General features: G+C 41.4%; 1 protein-coding gene and 1 long non-coding RNA gene across 2 annotated transcripts in view; one reads left to right on the forward strand and one right to left on the reverse strand.

The window, feature by feature from the left end:
- Window positions 1–802: 802 nt before the first annotated feature.
- Window positions 803–18,719, reverse strand: LOC309849599. The gene is made up of 2 exons (XR_014303777.1): window positions 18,568–18,719; window positions 803–1,165 (listed from the first exon to the last, which is right to left on the reverse strand). It is a non-coding gene; the product is annotated as an uncharacterized lncRNA (long non-coding RNA).
- The window catches only part of TMCO1 (transmembrane and coiled-coil domains 1), a 43,875-nt gene continuing 42,228 nt past the window's right edge, over window positions 17,933–19,579 (forward strand). The window contains exons 1-2 of the mRNA XM_082702303.1: window positions 17,933–19,044; window positions 19,440–19,517. Coding sequence (XP_082558429.1) covers window positions 18,975–19,044; window positions 19,440–19,517 — 148 coding nt within the window. The 5' untranslated portion in view covers window positions 17,933–18,974. The remainder of the gene's footprint in view (window positions 19,045–19,439; window positions 19,518–19,579) is intronic.

Consider the following 19,579-nt stretch of genomic DNA (forward strand, 5'->3'; position numbering starts at 1 on the left):
GCTTTCAAATAAATATGAAATAAATATTAGAGCTTTGAAAAAATATGTGGGAAAGGAGAATATTAAAAGTTAAATACAAAAGATTAAAGAAGAAACAAACCCTCAAAAAAAGGCTGAAGGCTGACATCTGATAACTTTCAACAAGAAACAGAACACAACACAGATGTGAAACAAAGGGATAATTTATTTGTTTATTTTAGGATACTTAAAATATGTATCTTTTGAATGCTCTGAGGACAGTATCGCAAAACAGTTTCCACAATGGGTATTATAAATCTAGACGTGTTTACACGGAAAAGTATTCACCGGCCCAAAAGAGAAAATGAATAAAAGACACGGGCAGTTGATAGTTGTAACTGTGGGGCAGGGATCTCTCATCTGTTAACAACACAGGACTTGGAATGAAATGAAGATCAATAGAGGACGGGCCTCCAAGTGTGTCATTCTATTACCCAAAGCCCCACCGTTTGTCACCAGAGAAGGAAACAATTAGGCATTCATGTTCTCCTCTCCATGCTGGTGATTTTAGGGATAAAGGGAGCTTTAAATGAAAAGAAAAAGAGTTTTATAAACAAAACCGTATGCATGGGGGCGCCTGGGTGGCTCAGTGGGTTAAAGCCTCTGCCTTAGGCTCAGGTCATGATCCCAGGGTCATGGGATGGAGCCCTGCATGGGGCTCTCTGCTCAGCAGGGAGCCTGCTTCCCCCTCTCTCTCTGCCTGCCTCTCTGCCTCCTTGTGATCTCTCTGTCAAATAGATAAATAAAATCTTAAAAAAAAAAAAGTATGAATGAACATACCGGATCAGTTTCATGGATTATGTAATTCACGACAGAATGTCCAACAGCAGCAGCCATGGCTATTTTGTGGAAGGATCTCATTTTCCTCTATGCTGACAACTTCAAAGTCTCAGGAGCAGTGCCAACAGCTAGACTTTCTTGTGACAGCTCAGTCGAAAACATCATGTCTTTATCCTGTTCTCCATCCTTCCGTCAGGTCAATTTCACTTCCTCCTAAGGCTCTTCTTTGGCTTCAGTGTATTTTTCCCGTGGCATGGACACAGAACTGCAGATAGTACTCCAAATGTGAAGTCTTGTTTTGTTTCATCTACAAGGCCATTCTTAATGATCCCCCATTTCTGTTGGTCTTTGTGGCTGGAGGACGACTCTGGACCAGCAAGTTTGAAAAACAAGATTATCTCTGTGCTTCTTTCCCTAAACTTAGGTGATCGTCAATCTTTCTTGTAGTCTGGTGGAGAACTAGACTAGCAAATCAGGAGACCTGGCTCACAGTCTGGAATGACCAATAATGAACTATGTAATCTTATCAGCTATTTAAATTGTATAATTTCAATTTGTTCATCTTTTTTAAAGATTTTATTTATTTATTTGACAGACAGAGATCACAAGTAGACAGAGAGGCAGGCAGAGAGAGAGGAGGAAGCAGGCTCCCCGCTGAGCAGAAAGCCCAATGCAGAGCTTGATCCCAGGACCCTGAGATCATGACCTGAGCCCAAAGCAGAGGTTTTAACCCACTGAGCCACCCAGGCGCCCCTATTCATCTTTTAATTGATGAAGTTATATAACTGTGACATTGTAGCCTGTCACTTTCTTTACATTCTTACTCCTCACAGGGACTTTTACTAGAATATTCTTATCTTGGCATTTCACTTACTGCAGTTGGTGTCAACTACAAACATAAATATTTCACCTTAAATCCAAATGTACGTTAAATGTAACAAGCACTTAAACCTTAAATGTAACATACACCTCTCTATCAATGTGTAAGGAATGTCTCTATTATGCTTTTAAAGCCCCTGCTCTTTATGTCCTAGCTCTAAGTTGGAACTGTATCCATCCCTTCATTTATACATTCTTTCATTAAATATTGAGTTTCTAGGGGCACCTGGGTGGCTCAGTGGGTTAAAGCCTCTACCTTCAGCTCAGGTCATGATCCCAGGGTCCTGGGATCAAGTCCCGCATCGTGCTCTCTGCCCAGTGGAGAGTCTGCTTCCCCCTCTCTCTCTCTCTGCCTGCCCCTTTGCCTAATTGTGATCTCTGTCAAATAAATAAATAAAATCTTAAAAAATATATTGAGTTTCTATTATGTGCCAGTAAGACAGATATCATTCCTACTCTAACTGAGCTTACAATCCAGAAAGAAAAGAAAAACAAGTCCTTGAATAAGCCATGACAAAAAATGTGATGCTAAGGAAAGTACTAAGGAATATATAGAAGAGACATCTAACCACGCCAGTTGAAGCCAAAGTAACCTCTGGCTGGGGCACCTGGGTGGCTCAGTGGGTTAACCCTCTGCCTTTGGCTCAGGTCATGATCTCAGGGTCCTGGGATCAAACTCCTGCATCAGGCTCTGCTTAGCGGGGAGCCTGCTTCCCCCTCTTTCTCTGTCTGCCTCTCTGCCTACTTATGATCTCTGTCTGTCAAATAAATAAATCTTTAAAAAAAAAATAAACTTTGGCTTCACTATTAGAAACTGGGAAAATTTATTTATTTATTTTTAAAAGATTTTATTTATTTATTTGACAGAAAGAGACACAGCAAGAGAGGGAACGAAAGCAGGGGGAGAGACAGGCAGAGGCAGAAGCGGGCTTCCCACCAAGCAGGGAGCCTGATGTTGGCTCCATCCCAGGACCACAGGATCATGACCTGAGCCAAAGGCAGACGCTTAACAACTGAGCTATCCAGGCGCCCCGAAACTGGGAAAATTTAAGTAAGTTACATCTGCAGTTCTACTTTAATATAAAGCAATTTAACTAAGCAATAACATTTGTAATTTCTCCTTTCCTTAGAAAAGTAGCTACACTCCAGCATCACTGTATCAGTAATACCTTACAACCCAGGAGATTTCCCAAATAGCTTTGTATTTCCTAACAGCTGGCAACGGCTTCCTTTCATTCCTACAGTAGGTAGTAAACAACAAAACATTTTCTCCAACTGTTGTGCAAAAGTGCCCTGACACAGGTAAAAATGAATCAAATCCAATACAACTTATCCACTGTTCACAGAACTATTCAGCTGTATTCTACGTGAACTACCCCACAAACCAGTGTACTGCATTCCCTACAAAGGAACAGAATTGGCCAATACCGACAACAGTGTTTTGTGTACTTAAGAGAGTAAGGCTTCACTGTTGCTGTTATTGCTGAATACTTTTATTTATTTTTAAAAAATATTTTATTTATTTGACATAGAGGGAGGAGGGACAGAGGGAGAGGGAGAAGCAGGTTCTCCACTAAGCAGGAAGCCTGACACAGGGCTCGATCCCAGGACCCTGGGACTATGACCTGAACCAAAGGCAGAGGCTTAATCGATTTAGCAACCCAGGTGCCCCTGCTGAATACTTTTTTTTTTTTTAAGATTTTATTTATTTATTTGACAGAGAGAAATCACAAGTAGTTGGAGAGGCAGGCACAGAGAGAGAGGGAAGCAGGCTCCCTGCTGAGCAGAGACCCCGATGCAGGACTCGATCCCAGGACCCTGAGATCATGACCTGAGCCGAAGGCAGCGGCTTAACCCACTGAGCCACCCAGGCGCCCCCTGCTGAATACTTTTAAATCTTAAACACAATGGTTTTGACTTTTTAGTATCTTCATTACATAATATAGAGTTAGAGACAAATTAGAAATTCTTAAATGAGTAAAAAAGAAAACAATAAGTCTTAAAGTTTAAGTCAGAGATAACTATTAACAATCCAGTGTAAAACCTCTGGGCTGTTCCCCCCTTCCCTTTTATTTCTTTAACAGCCTTCAACTGTGCAGATTTGAAATGATCATGACCCTTATAACATTCTCATCCTTGACCCTCTTTTTTATTATTTATTTTAATAGGCTAATAAACATCTGCTACCCGATGCAAGATCTAGAATATTGACTATAAATTACAAATTACTGTCAATATTTGAAAAGTCTTCCTGTGCATTATATATATATATATATATATATATATATATGCATTATATATATTTCTCTCATATATACATAGAGAGAGTGTGAGAGAGAGAGTGCGTGCATGCAAGCACACAAGATGGGGGGAAAGGGGTGCCTGGGTGGCTCAGTGGGTTAAGCCTCTGCCTTTGGCTCAGGTCATGATCTCAGGGTCCTGGGATGGAGCCCCGCATCAGGCTCTCTGCTCAGCAGGGAGCCTGCTTCCCCTCTCTCTCTGCCTACTTGTGATCTCTCTGTCAAATAAGTAAATAAAATCTTAAAAAAAAAAAAAAAAAAAGATGGCGGGAGGAGTGGGCAGAGGGAGAGGGAGACCAACCACAGGGGGTGCTGGCATCATGACCTGAGCGGAAGGCAGACCCTTAACCTACTGAGCCACCCAGGTGCCCCTTAGCTAAAATCCTATTTGCCAAGTCCCCATAGCTAAGAGATTGCACTAAAATGCTAAGTTTGGGCGCCTGGGTGGCTCAGTCGGTTAAGCATCTGCCTTTGGCTCAGGTCATGATCCCAGGGTCTTGGGATCGAGCCCCACATTGGGCTACCTGCTCAGCCTGCTTCTCCCTCTCCCTCTGCCTGCCACTCTGCCTGCTTGTGCTCTTTGTCAAAAATATAAATAAAATCTTAAAATAAAATTCTAAGTTTGCCCTAATACATATTTACCAACGAACCAATAGAGTCACAAAATATATTGTAAACTTGCAGTGAAATCAATATACATTTTTTAAAAGATTTTATTTATTTATTTGACAGACAGAGATCACAAGTAGGTAGAGAGGCAGGCAGAGAGAGGAAGGGAAACAGGCTCCCTGCTGAGCAGAAAGTCCAATGCAGGGCTCCATCCCAGGACCCCGACCGAGATCATGACCTGAGCTGAGTCAGCCAGGCGCCCCTCAACATACATTTATATAATTTTAAATACTGAATGGTATTCCATTGCATACATTTGTTATAATGTATTAAACAGTCCTCTTTTTTTAGCATTTAGATATTTTGCTTTTTAAAAATGTTTAACTTTATCGTTATGAAAACATCCTTAAAAATGCTTCTTGGCCCATCCCGATTTTTTCCTATTGCTGGATCAAAGAGTATGCATACCTTTAAGGGCTTTGATATATTGACAAATTGCCTTCAAAGTTTAAACCCAGTTAGGCTCCAATGGCAGAGGCTCTTGGTGCCAGAAAACATCAGGCAGCCGGATGTTGGGAGAGTGAATACAACAGGTTAGACCCAAAGGCAGGCAGAACCCTGGCAGAATCTATTATGCTGTAGGAAGAAACTTTATATAGATAATTTAATTTGGGGTATTTTGGCATATTTTAGGTGTATGTGAAAGAGTAACCATAAAACCCGTGATAAATGAGGGGCGCCTGGCTGGCTTAGTCAGTGGACTGTGCGTCCCTTGACCCTGGGATTTTGAGTTTGAGCCCCATGCTGGATATGGAGATTACTTAAAAATAAAACCTTCAGGGGCACCTAGGTGGCTCAGTGGGTTAAAGTCTCTGCCTTTGGCTCAGGTCATGATCTCAGGGTCCTGGGATGGAGCCCCACATCGGGCTCTCTGCTCAGCAGGGAGCCTGCATCACCCCCCCCCCCCCCCGCCTGCCTCTCTGCCTACTTGTGATCTCTGTCAAACAAATAAATAAACTCTTTAAAAAAGAAAAAAACGATAGTCTATTCTTAGGGGCGCCTGGGTTGCTTAATCAGTTAAGCATCTGCCTTTGGCTCATGTCATGATTTCAGGGTCCTGAGACTGGGCCCCACGTAGGGCTCCCTGCTGCACAGGGAGCCTGCTCCTCCTTCTCCCTCTGCCGCTGCTTCCCCTGCTTGTGCACTCCCCCTCCCTCTGTCAAATAAATAAATAAAATCTTCTTTTAAAAAAAGTAGCATATGCTACAAACTGTTCTACATTATGTTTTTATCATTGTATCTTGGAGAACATTCCGTATCAGTACAAGGGTATTTGCCTTGTTAAAAAATTTTTTAATTAAAGGCACAAAATAAAATAGCCTCATGGCCTAAAATAAATTTATTTTGTGGAAGGCTAATAGATAATCTGAGATATGTTATCATAAAAAGAAAAAGACAAGAAAGGGGAGTGGGGGGTTGGGTGAGCCTGGTGGTGGATATTAAGGAGGGCACGTATTGCATGGAGCAGTGGGTGTGGTGCATAAACAATGAGTTTTGGAACACTGACAAGAAATAAAATAAAATAATGGAAAAAATAGTAAAAAAAAAAAAAAAAAAAGACAAGGAAGATATCCATTCATTCATTCCTTTACCTACTCATTCAACATGTTTTGAATGTTCACCATGTACAAGGCATTTACTGAGTGTCAAGAGCATAAAGATGAATTAGATATAATTTCTGGGCAGCTGGGTGGCTCTGTGGGTTAAGCCTCTGCCTTGGGCTCAGGTCACCATCTCAAGGTCCTGGGATCGAGTCCTGCTTCGGGCTCTCTTCTCAGAGGGGAGCCTGCTTCCTCCTCTCTCTGCCTGCCTCTCTGCCTACCTGTGATCTCTCTCAGTCAAATAAATAAATAAAAACTTAAAAAAAAATCATTTCTACCTTCTAGGAGTCAAAGACTACCAAGAAATAGACTTACATAAACAATTAGGTAATCATAATACTGTGCAATGTGATATTATAGTATACCTTGGCAACACAAAGAATTAAGGAAGCAATTCTGCTTGTGCCAGGAACAGATGCTAAGCATTTCACATCCATTATCTCTGATGAGATTCACTGGAACCCCACTAAACACCTGCAAGAGATCCTTAATAGTCAGGGTTTCGTTACTTAGGTCCTCACAGTTAAGAGACTGTACTAGGATGCAAAAGTTTCCCTATCATATATTTACCAATTAACCAGTCATTTATAAAATGAATCATCAAATATCCCTCCTCATTTAACATATCTGAGCAGACTCATTTGACATATCTGAGCAGACTCCATCAGTTTATTTGCAAATTCAGTCCAAAGTGTCTGGAAAGTGAAATTGCAAATCTCGTAAAAAATATAGGACTTTCATAAAGTCATGGAAAATAATAGGGGAGAACCTCTCTAATTATAAGCTACTGACAAAAATAAGGATGTGTGGAAGTACAGCAGTTAATAACTGGGAAAGAAAAAACCAACATGGGGAGTAGTATAAACAGACATTTCATAGGAAAATTCTTTGAATGGAAAATGATATAAAAGCAAAATATCTGTTTTATGTAAACCTCACAGTAATCAAAAATCTGTAAGCAGATACACAAAAGTTAATGACAAAAGACTCTAAACATACTGCCACAGAAAATCAACAAATCACAAAGAGAACAAGAGAAGAAAGGAATAAAGGACTCATGAAATAGGCAGAAAATAATGAACAATATGACAACAGTAAGTTCATACCTATCCATAATTACTTTAAATGTAAATGGACTAAATTCTCCAAGGAAAAGACAAAGTATCTAAATCGATTTTTTTTTTAAAGATTTTATTTATTTATTTGACAGAGAGAGATCACAAATAGGCAGAGAGGCAGGCAGAGAGAGAGGAGGAAGCAGGCTCCCTGCTGAGCAGAGAGCCCGATGCGGGACTCAATCCCAGGACCCTGAGATCATGACCCGAGCTGAAGGCAGCGGCGTAACCCACTGAGCCACCCAGGCGCCCTAAATCGATTTTTTAAAAAACCCCAACTATATGCTATCTATAAGAGACCCGGTTGAGCTTTAAGAATACATGTGGACTGGGGCACCAGAGAGGCTCAATCAGTTAAGCATTGCCTTTGGCTCAAGTTATGATCCTGGAGTCCTGGGATTGAGCTCCATGTCAAGCTCCCTACTCAGCTGGGAGTCTGCTTCTCCTTCTCCTTCTGCTCCTCACCCCACTCATGCTCTCTCTCAAATAAATAAATACATGTAGACTGAAAGGATGGAAAAAGGTATTCCATGTGAATGGAAATCAAAAGAAAATTGGAGTAGCTATACTTAAAATCAGGTAAAATAGACTTTAAGGCAAAGGCTGTAATAAGAAACAAAAAAAAGGTCATTGTATAATATACGTACAGAAGCACCTAAATTTATACAAAAGATATTAACAGACCTATAGAAAGAAACAGCAATATATAGTAGGGGACCTCAAAACCCCTTTCAACAATGGGTAGATTATTGAGACAGAAAATCCATTAAGAAAGCATTGCACTTAAACGACATGTTATACCAGGTAGGCTTAGACATTTAGAAAACATTATATCCAACAGCAGCAGAATGCATACTCTTCTTAAGTGCACATGGAAGGTTCTCTAGGAGAGATCATATGTTAGGCCACGAAATAAGCCTTAATAAATTTAAGAAATTTAGTATCATGTCTAGCATCTTTTCTGAAACAGTGTATGAAACTAGAAATCAATTACAAGAAGAAAACTGGAAAATTCACAAATATGCGAAGATTAAACAACATACTACTGAACAACCAATGGTCAAAGTAAAAAATGAAAGAAAAAAAACTTTTAAAAAAGATTTTATTTATTTATTTGACAGAGAGAAATCACAAGTAGACGGAGAGGCAGGCAGAGAGAGAGAGGGAAGTAGGCTCCCTGCTGAGCAGAAAGCCCAACGCGGAACTCGATCCCAGGACCCCGAGATCATGACCTGAGCCGAAGGCAGCAGCTCAACCCACTAAGCCACCCAGGCGCCCCAAAAATGAAAGAAAAATTTAAAAATATCTTAAGACAGGGGTACCTGGGTGGCTCAGTCAGTTAAACAGCTGCTCAGACACTGGGATTGAATCCCACATTGGGCTCCTTGTTCAGCAGGGAGCCTGCTTCTTCCTGTCTAACCACCCACCCCTCCCATGCTCTCTCCCTTCCTCTGACAAATAAATACATTGTCTAAAGAAAAAAAAAAGAGAGAGAGAAAAAAGAAAGTACCCACTAAACAGGCCTTTTGCCAGGTACATAAGTCAATTGAAGACTGGGCTCCTAAAAAGGACCGAAGTCAGGGAAATGAAGCTGTGGGCAGTCAACAGTATCACTTATGCTATTTATGTTTCTCTGTTAATGAAATCATCATCTTTTGGGCAGCAAAGTGAACCACTAAGGTGAAGGGTAAGAGTCTAAATAGTGAGTAAAAGTGAATTACCGGCCAATGACAGAGGCATACTGAGTAAGCATGACAGTGTGCATTTGTAATAGGGAAAATCACATCAGATTTTAGGCTTCTATTAAGATGAGCCAGATTTGCACATGGGAAAAGGAAGGTGGCTTTGTTCTGGCATTTTTTTTCAAAGACCCCTTCTAGCTAATATTACAGAAGTTTATTACCAAGACTGAAGTTTTTATATTTTCCTCTCTTAAAAGACTGCCCTTCCAGCCACTGTGTCAGATTTGTCCCCATACAGGTTAAAGCCCAGAGACATATTTGCCAAGAAGTTAATGAAATTGAGTTTCTGGGATCCTTACTTGAACTAGCCCTTTTCAAATAAGTATTCACTCTTGTATCTAATTTTGATCCTATTTTGATTTTGCCATATTTTTTAAAAAAGATTTTATTTATTTGACAGAGAGAGACACAGCGAGAGAGGGAACACAAGCAGGGGAAGTGGGAGAGGGAGAAGCAGGCTTCCAGAGGAGCACGGAGGAGCAGGGAGACCGACATGGGGCTCGATCCCAGGACTGTGGGATCATGACCTGAGCCGGAGGCAGCCACTTAACCACTGAGCCACCCAGGCACCACCTCCATTTGTTTTTCTTAAAGCGAGTACCTAGAATTTTGTAAGCTTTGGGTCACATAAAACTTAGAAATACCTCTGGCAGGAACCTCATACTGAAGTATTCTTATTTACTTCACCTTTTTTTTTTTTTAAAGATTTTATTTATTTGATAGAGAGTAAGCTTGCATAGAGGGAGAGGGTGAGGGGAGAAGTACGCTTTCTGCCAAGCAAGGAGTCCGACAGAAGGCTTGATCCCAGGACCCCGAGACCATAACCTAAGCCAGAGGTTAACCGGCTGAGCCACTCAGGTGCCCCTGCTTCATCTTATTTAGTTCTAAGAATTCCTATTTCACTGTAAAAGTTCTTTGTTTAGTTACTTTGCAGTTTCTGCTGATACTACTTATTTAGTTCAATTCTCCCTTTACTTGAAAACTGCATCATGATGATGGCCTGACAGTTAGTTTCTCTGACAGCAATCTCTCTTAGGAATGTATAAATCCTATGTAAAGTTGCCAGACTAAAATTTTTTTTTTTTTCCACAGAAACACTCGTTATTTTACAAAACTCCCAACCAAGCTCAAGATATTTGGGTGACTTTCCACTGTCACTGATCTTCTAAAATTGAGATGCTTAAATGCCCCAGGCAAAAGTGGCAATCACAGGGTACTTGAGGCTCCAAAAGAAACATGACATTTTCCTAGAGTATCATTTTTACTTGAAAGTAAATTATTTATTTATTAAAAAAAAATTTTTTTTTTTGAGAGAGTGCGCAAGTAAGAGAATTGGGCGGGGAGGCAGAGAGAGAGAAAGAATCTTAAGGCCCCAGGTGGTGGCTCTGTCTCATGACTCTGAGATCTTGACCTGAGCCAAAATCAAGAGTTGGATGCTCAAGTGACTGGGCCACTCTGGTGCCCCCATTGTAAGTAGTTTAAAAGATTACTCCCCAGCTTCCCTACTTTCTTCTTCTTATAACAGATAGGGAGTTGAACATAGGAGGAATTTTTTTTTTTTTTTAAATAACTCAGATGCAGAGAATTAGATTCATCATTATTCTTGGTTCATGGCACATTCTCATCATTGTGTTCAAGGCCCTCAAGCATTGATTCGGTCTTTCATTTTTTTTTTTTTAAATTTTTAAAAGATTTTATTTGTTTATTTGACAGACAGAGATCACAAGTAGGCAGAGAGGCAGGCAGAGAGAGAGGAGGAAGCAGGCTCCTCGTCAAGCAGAGAGCCCAATGTGGGACTCGATCCCAGAACCCTGAGATCATGACCTGAGCTGAAGGCAGAGGTTTTAACCCACTGAGCCACCCAGGCACCCCATTGGTCTTTCATTTTAAAATGAAAGCTTAGTTGGTTGGTTGGCTCAGTTGGTTAAGCAACTGCCTTTGGCTCAGGTCATGATCCTGGAGTCCGGGGATCGAGCCCCGCATCGGGCTACCTGCTTGGTAGGGAGTCTGCATTTCCCCTCTGACCCTCCATCCTCATGCTCCCTTTCCAAATAAATAAATAAAATCTTTATTAAAAATCTATGAAATCTCCACCAACTTGAGAACTAAGATATGAACTCACATGTACATTCACCTCTTTGATCCTCTATTGCATTTCTCATGATGACCTTTATACAAAGTCTACCACATCCTGTAATTCTTAAGGACTTAAACCTTCCACTCAATATTATATTGCTAGGATTAATGCTTGTTGTGGCATATAACTGCAATACATTCATTTGTAGTGCTGTTTGAATACACTTTTATTCCTAATTTATTTGTTATATCATCTATTCCTCTATGTGTAGATAGGCATTTGAGTTGTTTTCAGATCTTGATATTAAAGAGTGCTCATATGGGGTGCCTGGGTAGCGAAGTTGCCTAAGCGGCTGTTTCTTGATCAATTCAGGTCATGATCTCAGGGTGGTGAGATCGAGCCCTGTGCTGGGCTCCACGCTCTGTGCAGTCTGCTTTGGTCTCTCTCTCAAATAAAATAAACAAATCTTTTAAAAAATAAAATTATGGTAACATACATATAACATCAAGTTCACCATTTTAACTAGGTCTAGAGGCTCAGTTCATGAATGTGAATGTATTAAGTACATTCACATTCCTGTGCAACGATCACCCTCCCCCATCCATCTCCAGAACTTTTTCATCTTCCCACACTGAAACTCCATACCTATTAAACAAAAGTCCATTCTTCCCTCTTCCCAGTCCCCCAGTCCCTAGCTCCTTCACTCATGTGATCACGACCTCAGCCAAAATCAAGAGTTAGACACTCAACCAACTGAGCCACCCAGGTGCCCTTATCATTTGGTAATTCTGTTTAATATTTTGGGTAAATACCATACTTTTCCCCACAGTGGTTGCACCATTGCCCCCTAGCAATGTGAAAGTGTTCTAATTGCTCTACATCTTTGCCAACAGATTATTTTGTTTTGTTTTGAATAACTGCCTTTCTACTGGGTTTGATGTGGCATCTCGTAGTCTTGATTTGAATTCCCCTAATTAGTGATGTTGAGCATCCCTTTGCGTGCTTATTGGCCATTTGTAGTGTAGATCTTCCTTGAAGAAATGTCTAAGTCTTTTGTTCATTTTTGGCTTGTTTTGCTGTTGTTGAGTTGTAGTTTTTCATATATTTTGGATTTTAATCTACTATCAGTGTATGATTTGCAAACGTTTTCTCCAATTTCAAATTGCCTTTTTTTTTAAAGACTTTATTTATTTATTTATCAGAGAGAGAGAGAGAGAGAATGCACAGAAGCAGGCAGAGGCAGAGAGAGAAGCAGAATCCCCGCCAAGCAAGGAGCCTGATGCGGTACTTGATCCCAGAACCCCAGGATCATGACCTGAGCTGAAGGTAATGGACTAACCCACTGAGCCATTCGGGTATCCCTCAAATTGACTTTTCACTCTGTTCATTGTATCTTTTCATGCACAAGTTTTAGATTTCAATAAAATCCAATTTATTATTTTTTGCTGTTGCCCACACTTTTGGTGTCATATGCAATAAATTGCCAAATCCAACATCATTAAGTTTTTCCCCTGTGATTTCTTCTGAGTTTTATAGTTTTATCTCCTATGCTTAAGTTCTCTGACCCATACTGTATATGGCATAAAACTCTCACTTCATTCTTTTGCATGTGGATGTCCAGTTTTCTGAACATCATTTATTTAAAAAACTGTTCTTATAAGCAAGGCTTTATTTGGGGGGTTCTCTATTCTATTTTACTGGTTTATATGTCTGTCTTTATGACAGTACCATACATTTTTGATTACCGAGGCTTGAAATTAAGTTTTGAAAAGAGGACGTGTGCGACTTCCAACTTCATTCTTTCTCTTCGAGATTGCTTTGGCTACTCCGGATACTTGGAGGTTTTATAGGAATTTTAGGATGGATTTTCCAATTCTGCAAAAAATACTGGAATTTTGACAGGGATTGCACTGAAGCCGGAGGCTGTTTAGAGTAGTACTGACATCTTAGCATAGTGCTTTAATCCATGGACACAAAATGCCTTTCATTCATTTGCATCTTCTCTAAATTTCAGTCTACAAATCTTTTGCCTTCCTGGCTCAAATTATTTGTAGGTATTTTGTTTTTGATGCTATTGAAAATGGAATTGTTTTCTTAATTTCCTTTTTGGATTATTCACTGTTAAGGAAAAACAACTGATTTTTGTGTGTGGATTTTGTATTCTACCATTCTGCTTAATTTGTTTACTAATTCTTTTTTTTTTTTTAATTTTTTTTTAAAGATTTCTTTTAAAGAGAGCACACATGCATGAGTAGTGGCAGGAGCAGAGGGAGAGAAAATCCCAAGTAGACTCTGTACTCAGCGCAGAGCCCAATACAGGACTTGATCTCGACCCTGGGATCAAAACCTGAGCCTAAACCAAGAGTCGAATGCTCAACCGACTGGGCCACCCAGGTGCCCCTGCTTACTACTTCCAACAGTTGCTTTTGTATGTGGAATCTTTAGGGTTTTCTACATATAAGATCATATCATCTGCAAACAGATTAATTTTAATTTTTCCTTTTCAATTTGATGCCCCAACTCTTTGCCTACTGAAAGGAGCAGCCCTGAATTAAGAGTTCCCTGGTCATTAGAAACATTGATACCAATCCCTTAACACAAAATTCACATATACGGTTAAAATTCCTCATCTTCAGGCTCTATCTCCACATCTCAGGCTCTCATTCCCTCCCTTCTGCTCCTAAGGAGTACTGTAGCAAAAATTTTTGAACACTAACTGGTTATAGAATCAATCTTAAGATTTTTCAGTCTCTCAAATATGCAACATACAACTTAACATTTATTGGTTTGTAAACTTCTTTGAGAATTTTTAACTATGAATCTTTAATTCAGGGGAAAAATGCACATACAAAGTTCTGTCTACAATTTCAGATTTATGGATCTCCTGAAGTTCAACCATGTACCTCTTACCGATATAATCCAGTCACTTTGCCTAATCAATTCTATTTCCACTAAACAGAAAGCCTCTTCGCACATATTGGTTGTTTCAACTAAACACAAGCTATGATGTCCTCCCTCTTTCTCATTCCCAATTCAATGCTTTCGATCACTACTTATTCCACATCCTAATTTTACTTTTTCTTCAAGATCCAGCTAAAATTCCCCATTCTTCTAAGATATTTGTCCAACCTATTGTTCTCTCTCCCAACAGTATCATTTATTCACTCTATATTGGGAAACTTCTCTGTGGCCGACCATGCTCCAAAAGCTGGGGATGCAGAAGTAAACGAGACCCTGTCTCTGTGCTCACAGTGCTGGCTTACCCAAAAGGCAGATTAGACACATAGCTGGGACACACACTTATGGAGTGAAAATTCTCTGAAAAAATAATTACTCCCAAAGGTAATAAACTCACATTTCACTTTAGCATTTGTTTTATTTTAAAGTATATTTTGGGAAGTATCCTCATAATCTTTTCAGTGCTAGTTTCTGAAGGTCTTTATCTAGTCCTGCCAGTGTAGTGGGGAAAATCTTTGTATTCAAGAAAGAGCACTATTGGCCACATAAAAGAATGGTTTGGAGGGGACAGCTGGGTGTCTAACTAGAGAACAACCAGTTAGAAGGCTGTGATGCAAAGGAAGACAATGGAACCTGAGCTGAAGTATAGTAGGAGTTGAAAGATGTGGGGGAAAGAGAAATGAAGCAGAGAGAATTTATCACAATCAGCGGTTAGATGTGTAGGATAAAGAAGAGGGAGTTAATGAGGATAGTTCCTGTTTTCCAGGTTGAAAGACTATGTACATGATGGCGCTACTCATTAGGAGAATAAGAAGGGAAGACTGAGGTTTGAGTAAAAGAACTGCAGAGGTTTGGGGGCACCTGGGTGGCTCAGTGGGTTAAGCCTCTGCCTTTGGCTCAGGTCATGATCCCAGGGTTCTGGGATCAAGCCCCACGTTGGGCTCTCTGCTTGGTGGGGAGCCTGCTTCCCCCTCCCTCTCTGCCTGCCTCTCTGCCTACTTGTGATCTGTCAAATTACGAAAAGGAAAAAAAAAAAGAACTGCAGAGGTTTAGTTTGGAATCTCCAAATGTAAACGCCCACTTGGCAGTTAGATATCAGGTATGAAAATCAGGGAAGAACTTAGGCTACAGTTACAGCTATTTTACGGATCACCAGTAGACAAATGGTAACTGAAGCTTTTGAAGAGAACAAGAATCCAGGGAAAATGGACAGAATGAAAAAACTTGTTCAAAGATTATGAGCTGGGTGGTTTAATACAACTAATAATAATAACAGTTAATTATAATAATAACAGTTAACACTTAATGTGAGACTTGGTACTATTCTAAACACTTTCCTCACATAATCTTTAAAAAAAAAAATCCTTTGGGTGGCTCAGTAGGTTGGGTGTCTGACTCATGATTCTGGCTTGGGTTGTGATCTAGGGGTTGTGGGATCAAGCTCCACATCCAGGTCTGTGCTCAGTGTGGAGGCTACTTGGGATGTTCTCTCTCCTCTCCCACTGCTCCTCCTCCCACTCCCACTCTCTAAAATAAATTAAAAAAAAAAAAAAAGACCCTTTGGACTTAGGCACTATTATTATTATGCCATTATGTAATAAAAAAAAATAAAAACAAGGCAGAGTGCAGTGAAAGGATTCGCTTAAAATTACACATTTAATGGAGTGGTGAAACAAAAGATTTGAAGATAGGTTGTCTGACCTCAGAACTTTGCTCTCATTCTATATAAACCTCAAAGCAGCTCTGGAAGGCAGGCACTTTTATCTCTACAAATTTAAAGTGAGGCTGAGAAGTTGCCCATACCCATTTATACCTGTTATAAGCAGGGATTTAATCTCTCTCATTATCTTTTACGATCCCTAGCCTAATACTAAATATCTGTTTACAAATAGTATTATTACTAATACTTCTAATAAGCACACTGAAAGGTTAGCTCCCATTCACCTTCCGCAAGTGACTTGAGGGTGCACCACAACATAAAGTATAAACTGAGGCGGGAGGGGGCAGACATGGGTACATCAAATAGCGAATCCTACCCCAGAGAAGGGTAAAAGGGAAGTGTCAGGACAAAAGCCTTGTAATGGACAGTAAAGTCTGAAAGGGCGGTCCTCGTGGGGAAAACTTTTGAAATCCAAAAATTAATACCACTGAAAGCTTAGAGAACTTGGAAATGTGATAAAGGAATATGGTAAATGTAGAAAACATGTTATTTTAACTTGCCTCTAGTACTGTTCTTCAATGAGGGGAACAGGGTTACAATACTGTCGCCCGAGAGAAGGACATGTTATCCTGGCAGCCCACAGTTCTGTAGTAAACTTTCACATAGGAACAATTAAAATACCTCTTATTACTGTATCTTGTTGATTGTGATACTTTTCCCCTCAAATTTAAACACTTCTCAATAGAATGCATCTTATAATCAAAGGTGTGTCATGGTTTAACTAGTTGTTTTTCTTTCCTAGTAGTATATAAAATACTGTTTCATCTTTAGATCAATAGCATGTTGGATTTGATCAACTGTGTCAGGCACGGCTTTAAATACTGTATACTATACCCTTTCTCACTTAATCTCTGCAAGGTTTATGCAGCTGCTTTATTATTACACTTTTTGCAAATAAGGAAACTCAGGTTTAAGGACTAAATAAGATGCTCAAGGACAGAAATCAATTACGTGGCAGAGCTAGAATTGAACACCAGGTCTGATTTCAAAGGTCATGCTCTTCTTGACAGATGGTAGCTCAATTTGCGGTGAGTATATTTTAATGGAGTTGTGGAATCATACCTTGCACACCTGAAACTAATGTAACATTGTGTTGTTAACTATACTTCAATTAAAAAAAAAAGAGAAATGCTCTTTTAGTGCTTCAGTATTTACCATGAGTGATTAAAAATCTACCCTATTGTAACTTTTAGTCATATTATGATCTAGCTCAAACGTGAAGCCTTCCCCAACTCCTCCAAGAAGAAGCAATTTTGCCTACATCCAATGCTCCCGTAACATTTTACGAATACCCTGATTATACCTTATTATGTAATATATAACATCCAAGGAGAACCCTGAAAGTCAGAAATAGTATTTTAGTCACTCTCTTTGACGTTACAGTACCTATCACTGTGGCTGCCATATAGAAGAAATTCACTATTAAAAAGAGATGGGGCGGGGGGGGGGGGTGCCTGGGTGGCTCAGTGGGTTAAAGCATCTGCTTTCGGCTCAGGTCATGATCCCAGGGTCCTGGGATTGAGCCTGGAATCAGGCTCTCTGCTCAGCAGGGAGCCTGCTTCCCTACCTCTCTGCCTACTTGTGGTCTGTCAAACAAATGAATAAATAAATCTTAAAAAAAGAGACAGGCTCGGGGGCACCTGGGTGGTTCAGTCGGTTAAGCCACTGCGTTCGACTCAGGTCATGATCCCAGGATTCTGGGATCAAGTACTGCATCAGGCTCCTTGTTCACCGGGGAACCTGCTTCTCTCTCTGCCTCTGCCTGCCACTCTGTGTGCCTGTGCGCTCTCTCTGACAAACAAATAAATAAAATCTTTTAAATAAATTAAAGAAGAGAGAGACAGGCTCTCTGCTGCTAAGTATTAGAAACAAAAAATGCACATAGAACTAAAAAGTCTTGTAAAACACACACACACACACACACACACACACACACACACACAGAGAGAGAGAGAGAGAGAGAGAGAGAGAGAGAAGCGTTATAAAAGAACTCTAAGTACACTGGAGTTTAAGAGAAAAGAACCAATGATACATGATACAAAGTACAAGTCAAGGGAAGACACTTGGCCAGCTTCCAGATTGTCATAAACACAAATACACTCACACAAACCCAATCAGCCTAAAAAGCTGAAAACCTCTACACAGGCTGAAACCAAGCTTCTAAGACACTTCCTTTAACCTATGCGGCATTTAAAAACTTGAACGAGTTACCAGCATTTATCAATTCTTTCACATAAAAACAGGATTTCTGGGTTTTCCTGGAAAATGGGAAGATCACGAAAACTGGGTGCTCCTTCTCCCAGGGAAACTGCCTGGATACGCGTACCACCTGCTACTGTCGAATAAAATCATCGCTCCCTTACTACGCTACTACCTCCCACCGTTTCCTCCTGTCCAGCCTGCAACCGCTGGAGGCATTTGAGCTCATGACCCGTCCTCCAGACCCATCATCACGGCCCCGCTACACACCGCGTGTTCTCCAGCACCCACGTGCCTCTGCGCACCGCCCCCGCCAAGCACTCCCACTACTCTGCTTCGACTTCAACAGCTGTCTCCGGCCACCGCGTCACCTGGGTCACCGCAGCGCTCTGGCCATACCGCCAGTAAAACCCTAACCACACCATAAGTACAAGTGTCTCTCCTTCGCTAGGGCGGGAGTTCCTTCGAGCCCGCGCCCAGGTCCAAATCCGTGGCGTTCAGTAAACTACCTAAACGGCTTCAGAGGTAGGGCTGAAGCAGAAGCGCAGCCGAGTGCACCCAAGAGCATTTCGGTCGAGACGAAGAGCGGCCACGACCCAGCCCCTCGAGTAAGCGCCACCAGGCGAAGTCCCGTCATCGTAGTTCCGCCGCGGAAGCGCCAGTCCCAGCTCTCGCGAGATTCGGTCTGAGCCCCAGCCCCCAAGCCCGCTTGGTTCTCGCCGGATTCGCCGGGCCACGCGTCTCTCCGGAAGTAGCCCTTCCGGCGCTGTGCCCCGGAAGCGGAAGTGTGACTCTAGTCTGTCAGAGAGGTTTACTCGGTGGCCCAGAAATCCAGGGAAGTCGTTGTCGTTTAGTTTTTGCAGACTCTCGAGCGCTTCCCCCCTGGCGGGTGGGAGTGCAGAGAGGAGAGTGCGAGATGAGCACCATGTTCGCGGACACGCTGCTCATCGTCTTCATTTCCGTGTGCACGGCCCTTCTCGCCGAGGGTGAGAGCGGCTGCTTCTCTGACGGTTCATCAGCCAGCCCCCACGGGAAGGATCCTGGGCCTGGGGACCCTCGCGCCACCGAGGGAGTGGTCGCGAGCCTTGCTTGCTTGGGGTTGAGCCGGGGGGGGGGGAGCGCTGGGGAGCAGGAGCGGGTGGGGCACCGTGGAATTCGGTTTGGGGTCGATTTCGCTTGCGTATTTGTGGAGACACCTTCATCTCGGGTCTCCGTTACTTTGGTTGAAGAGTCCGTTGTCTTAACGTTTGGAAAAGAGTTCACTGCTGGTGAATATAAAGCAAAAAGTCGAAATCCCTCCTTCCCCAGCCATCACCACCAGTGAGTTTGCCGTGACCCTCACAGACATTTTTCTGTGAGCATGCTGCTTCTGATGTTTCAGGTATAACCTGGGTCCTGGTTTACAGGACGGACAAGTACAAGAGACTGAAAGCGGAGGTGGAAAAACAGAGTAAAAAACGTGAGTATGGCAGCATCCTTCAGATAGAGTTCAGCCCATCAGGTGTATGGAATGCATGTTTC

The sequence above is a fragment of the Mustela nivalis genome (assembly GCF_964662115.1).
Source record: "Mustela nivalis genome assembly, chromosome: 16".
Classification (NCBI taxonomy): Eukaryota; Metazoa; Chordata; class Mammalia; order Carnivora; family Mustelidae; genus Mustela; species Mustela nivalis.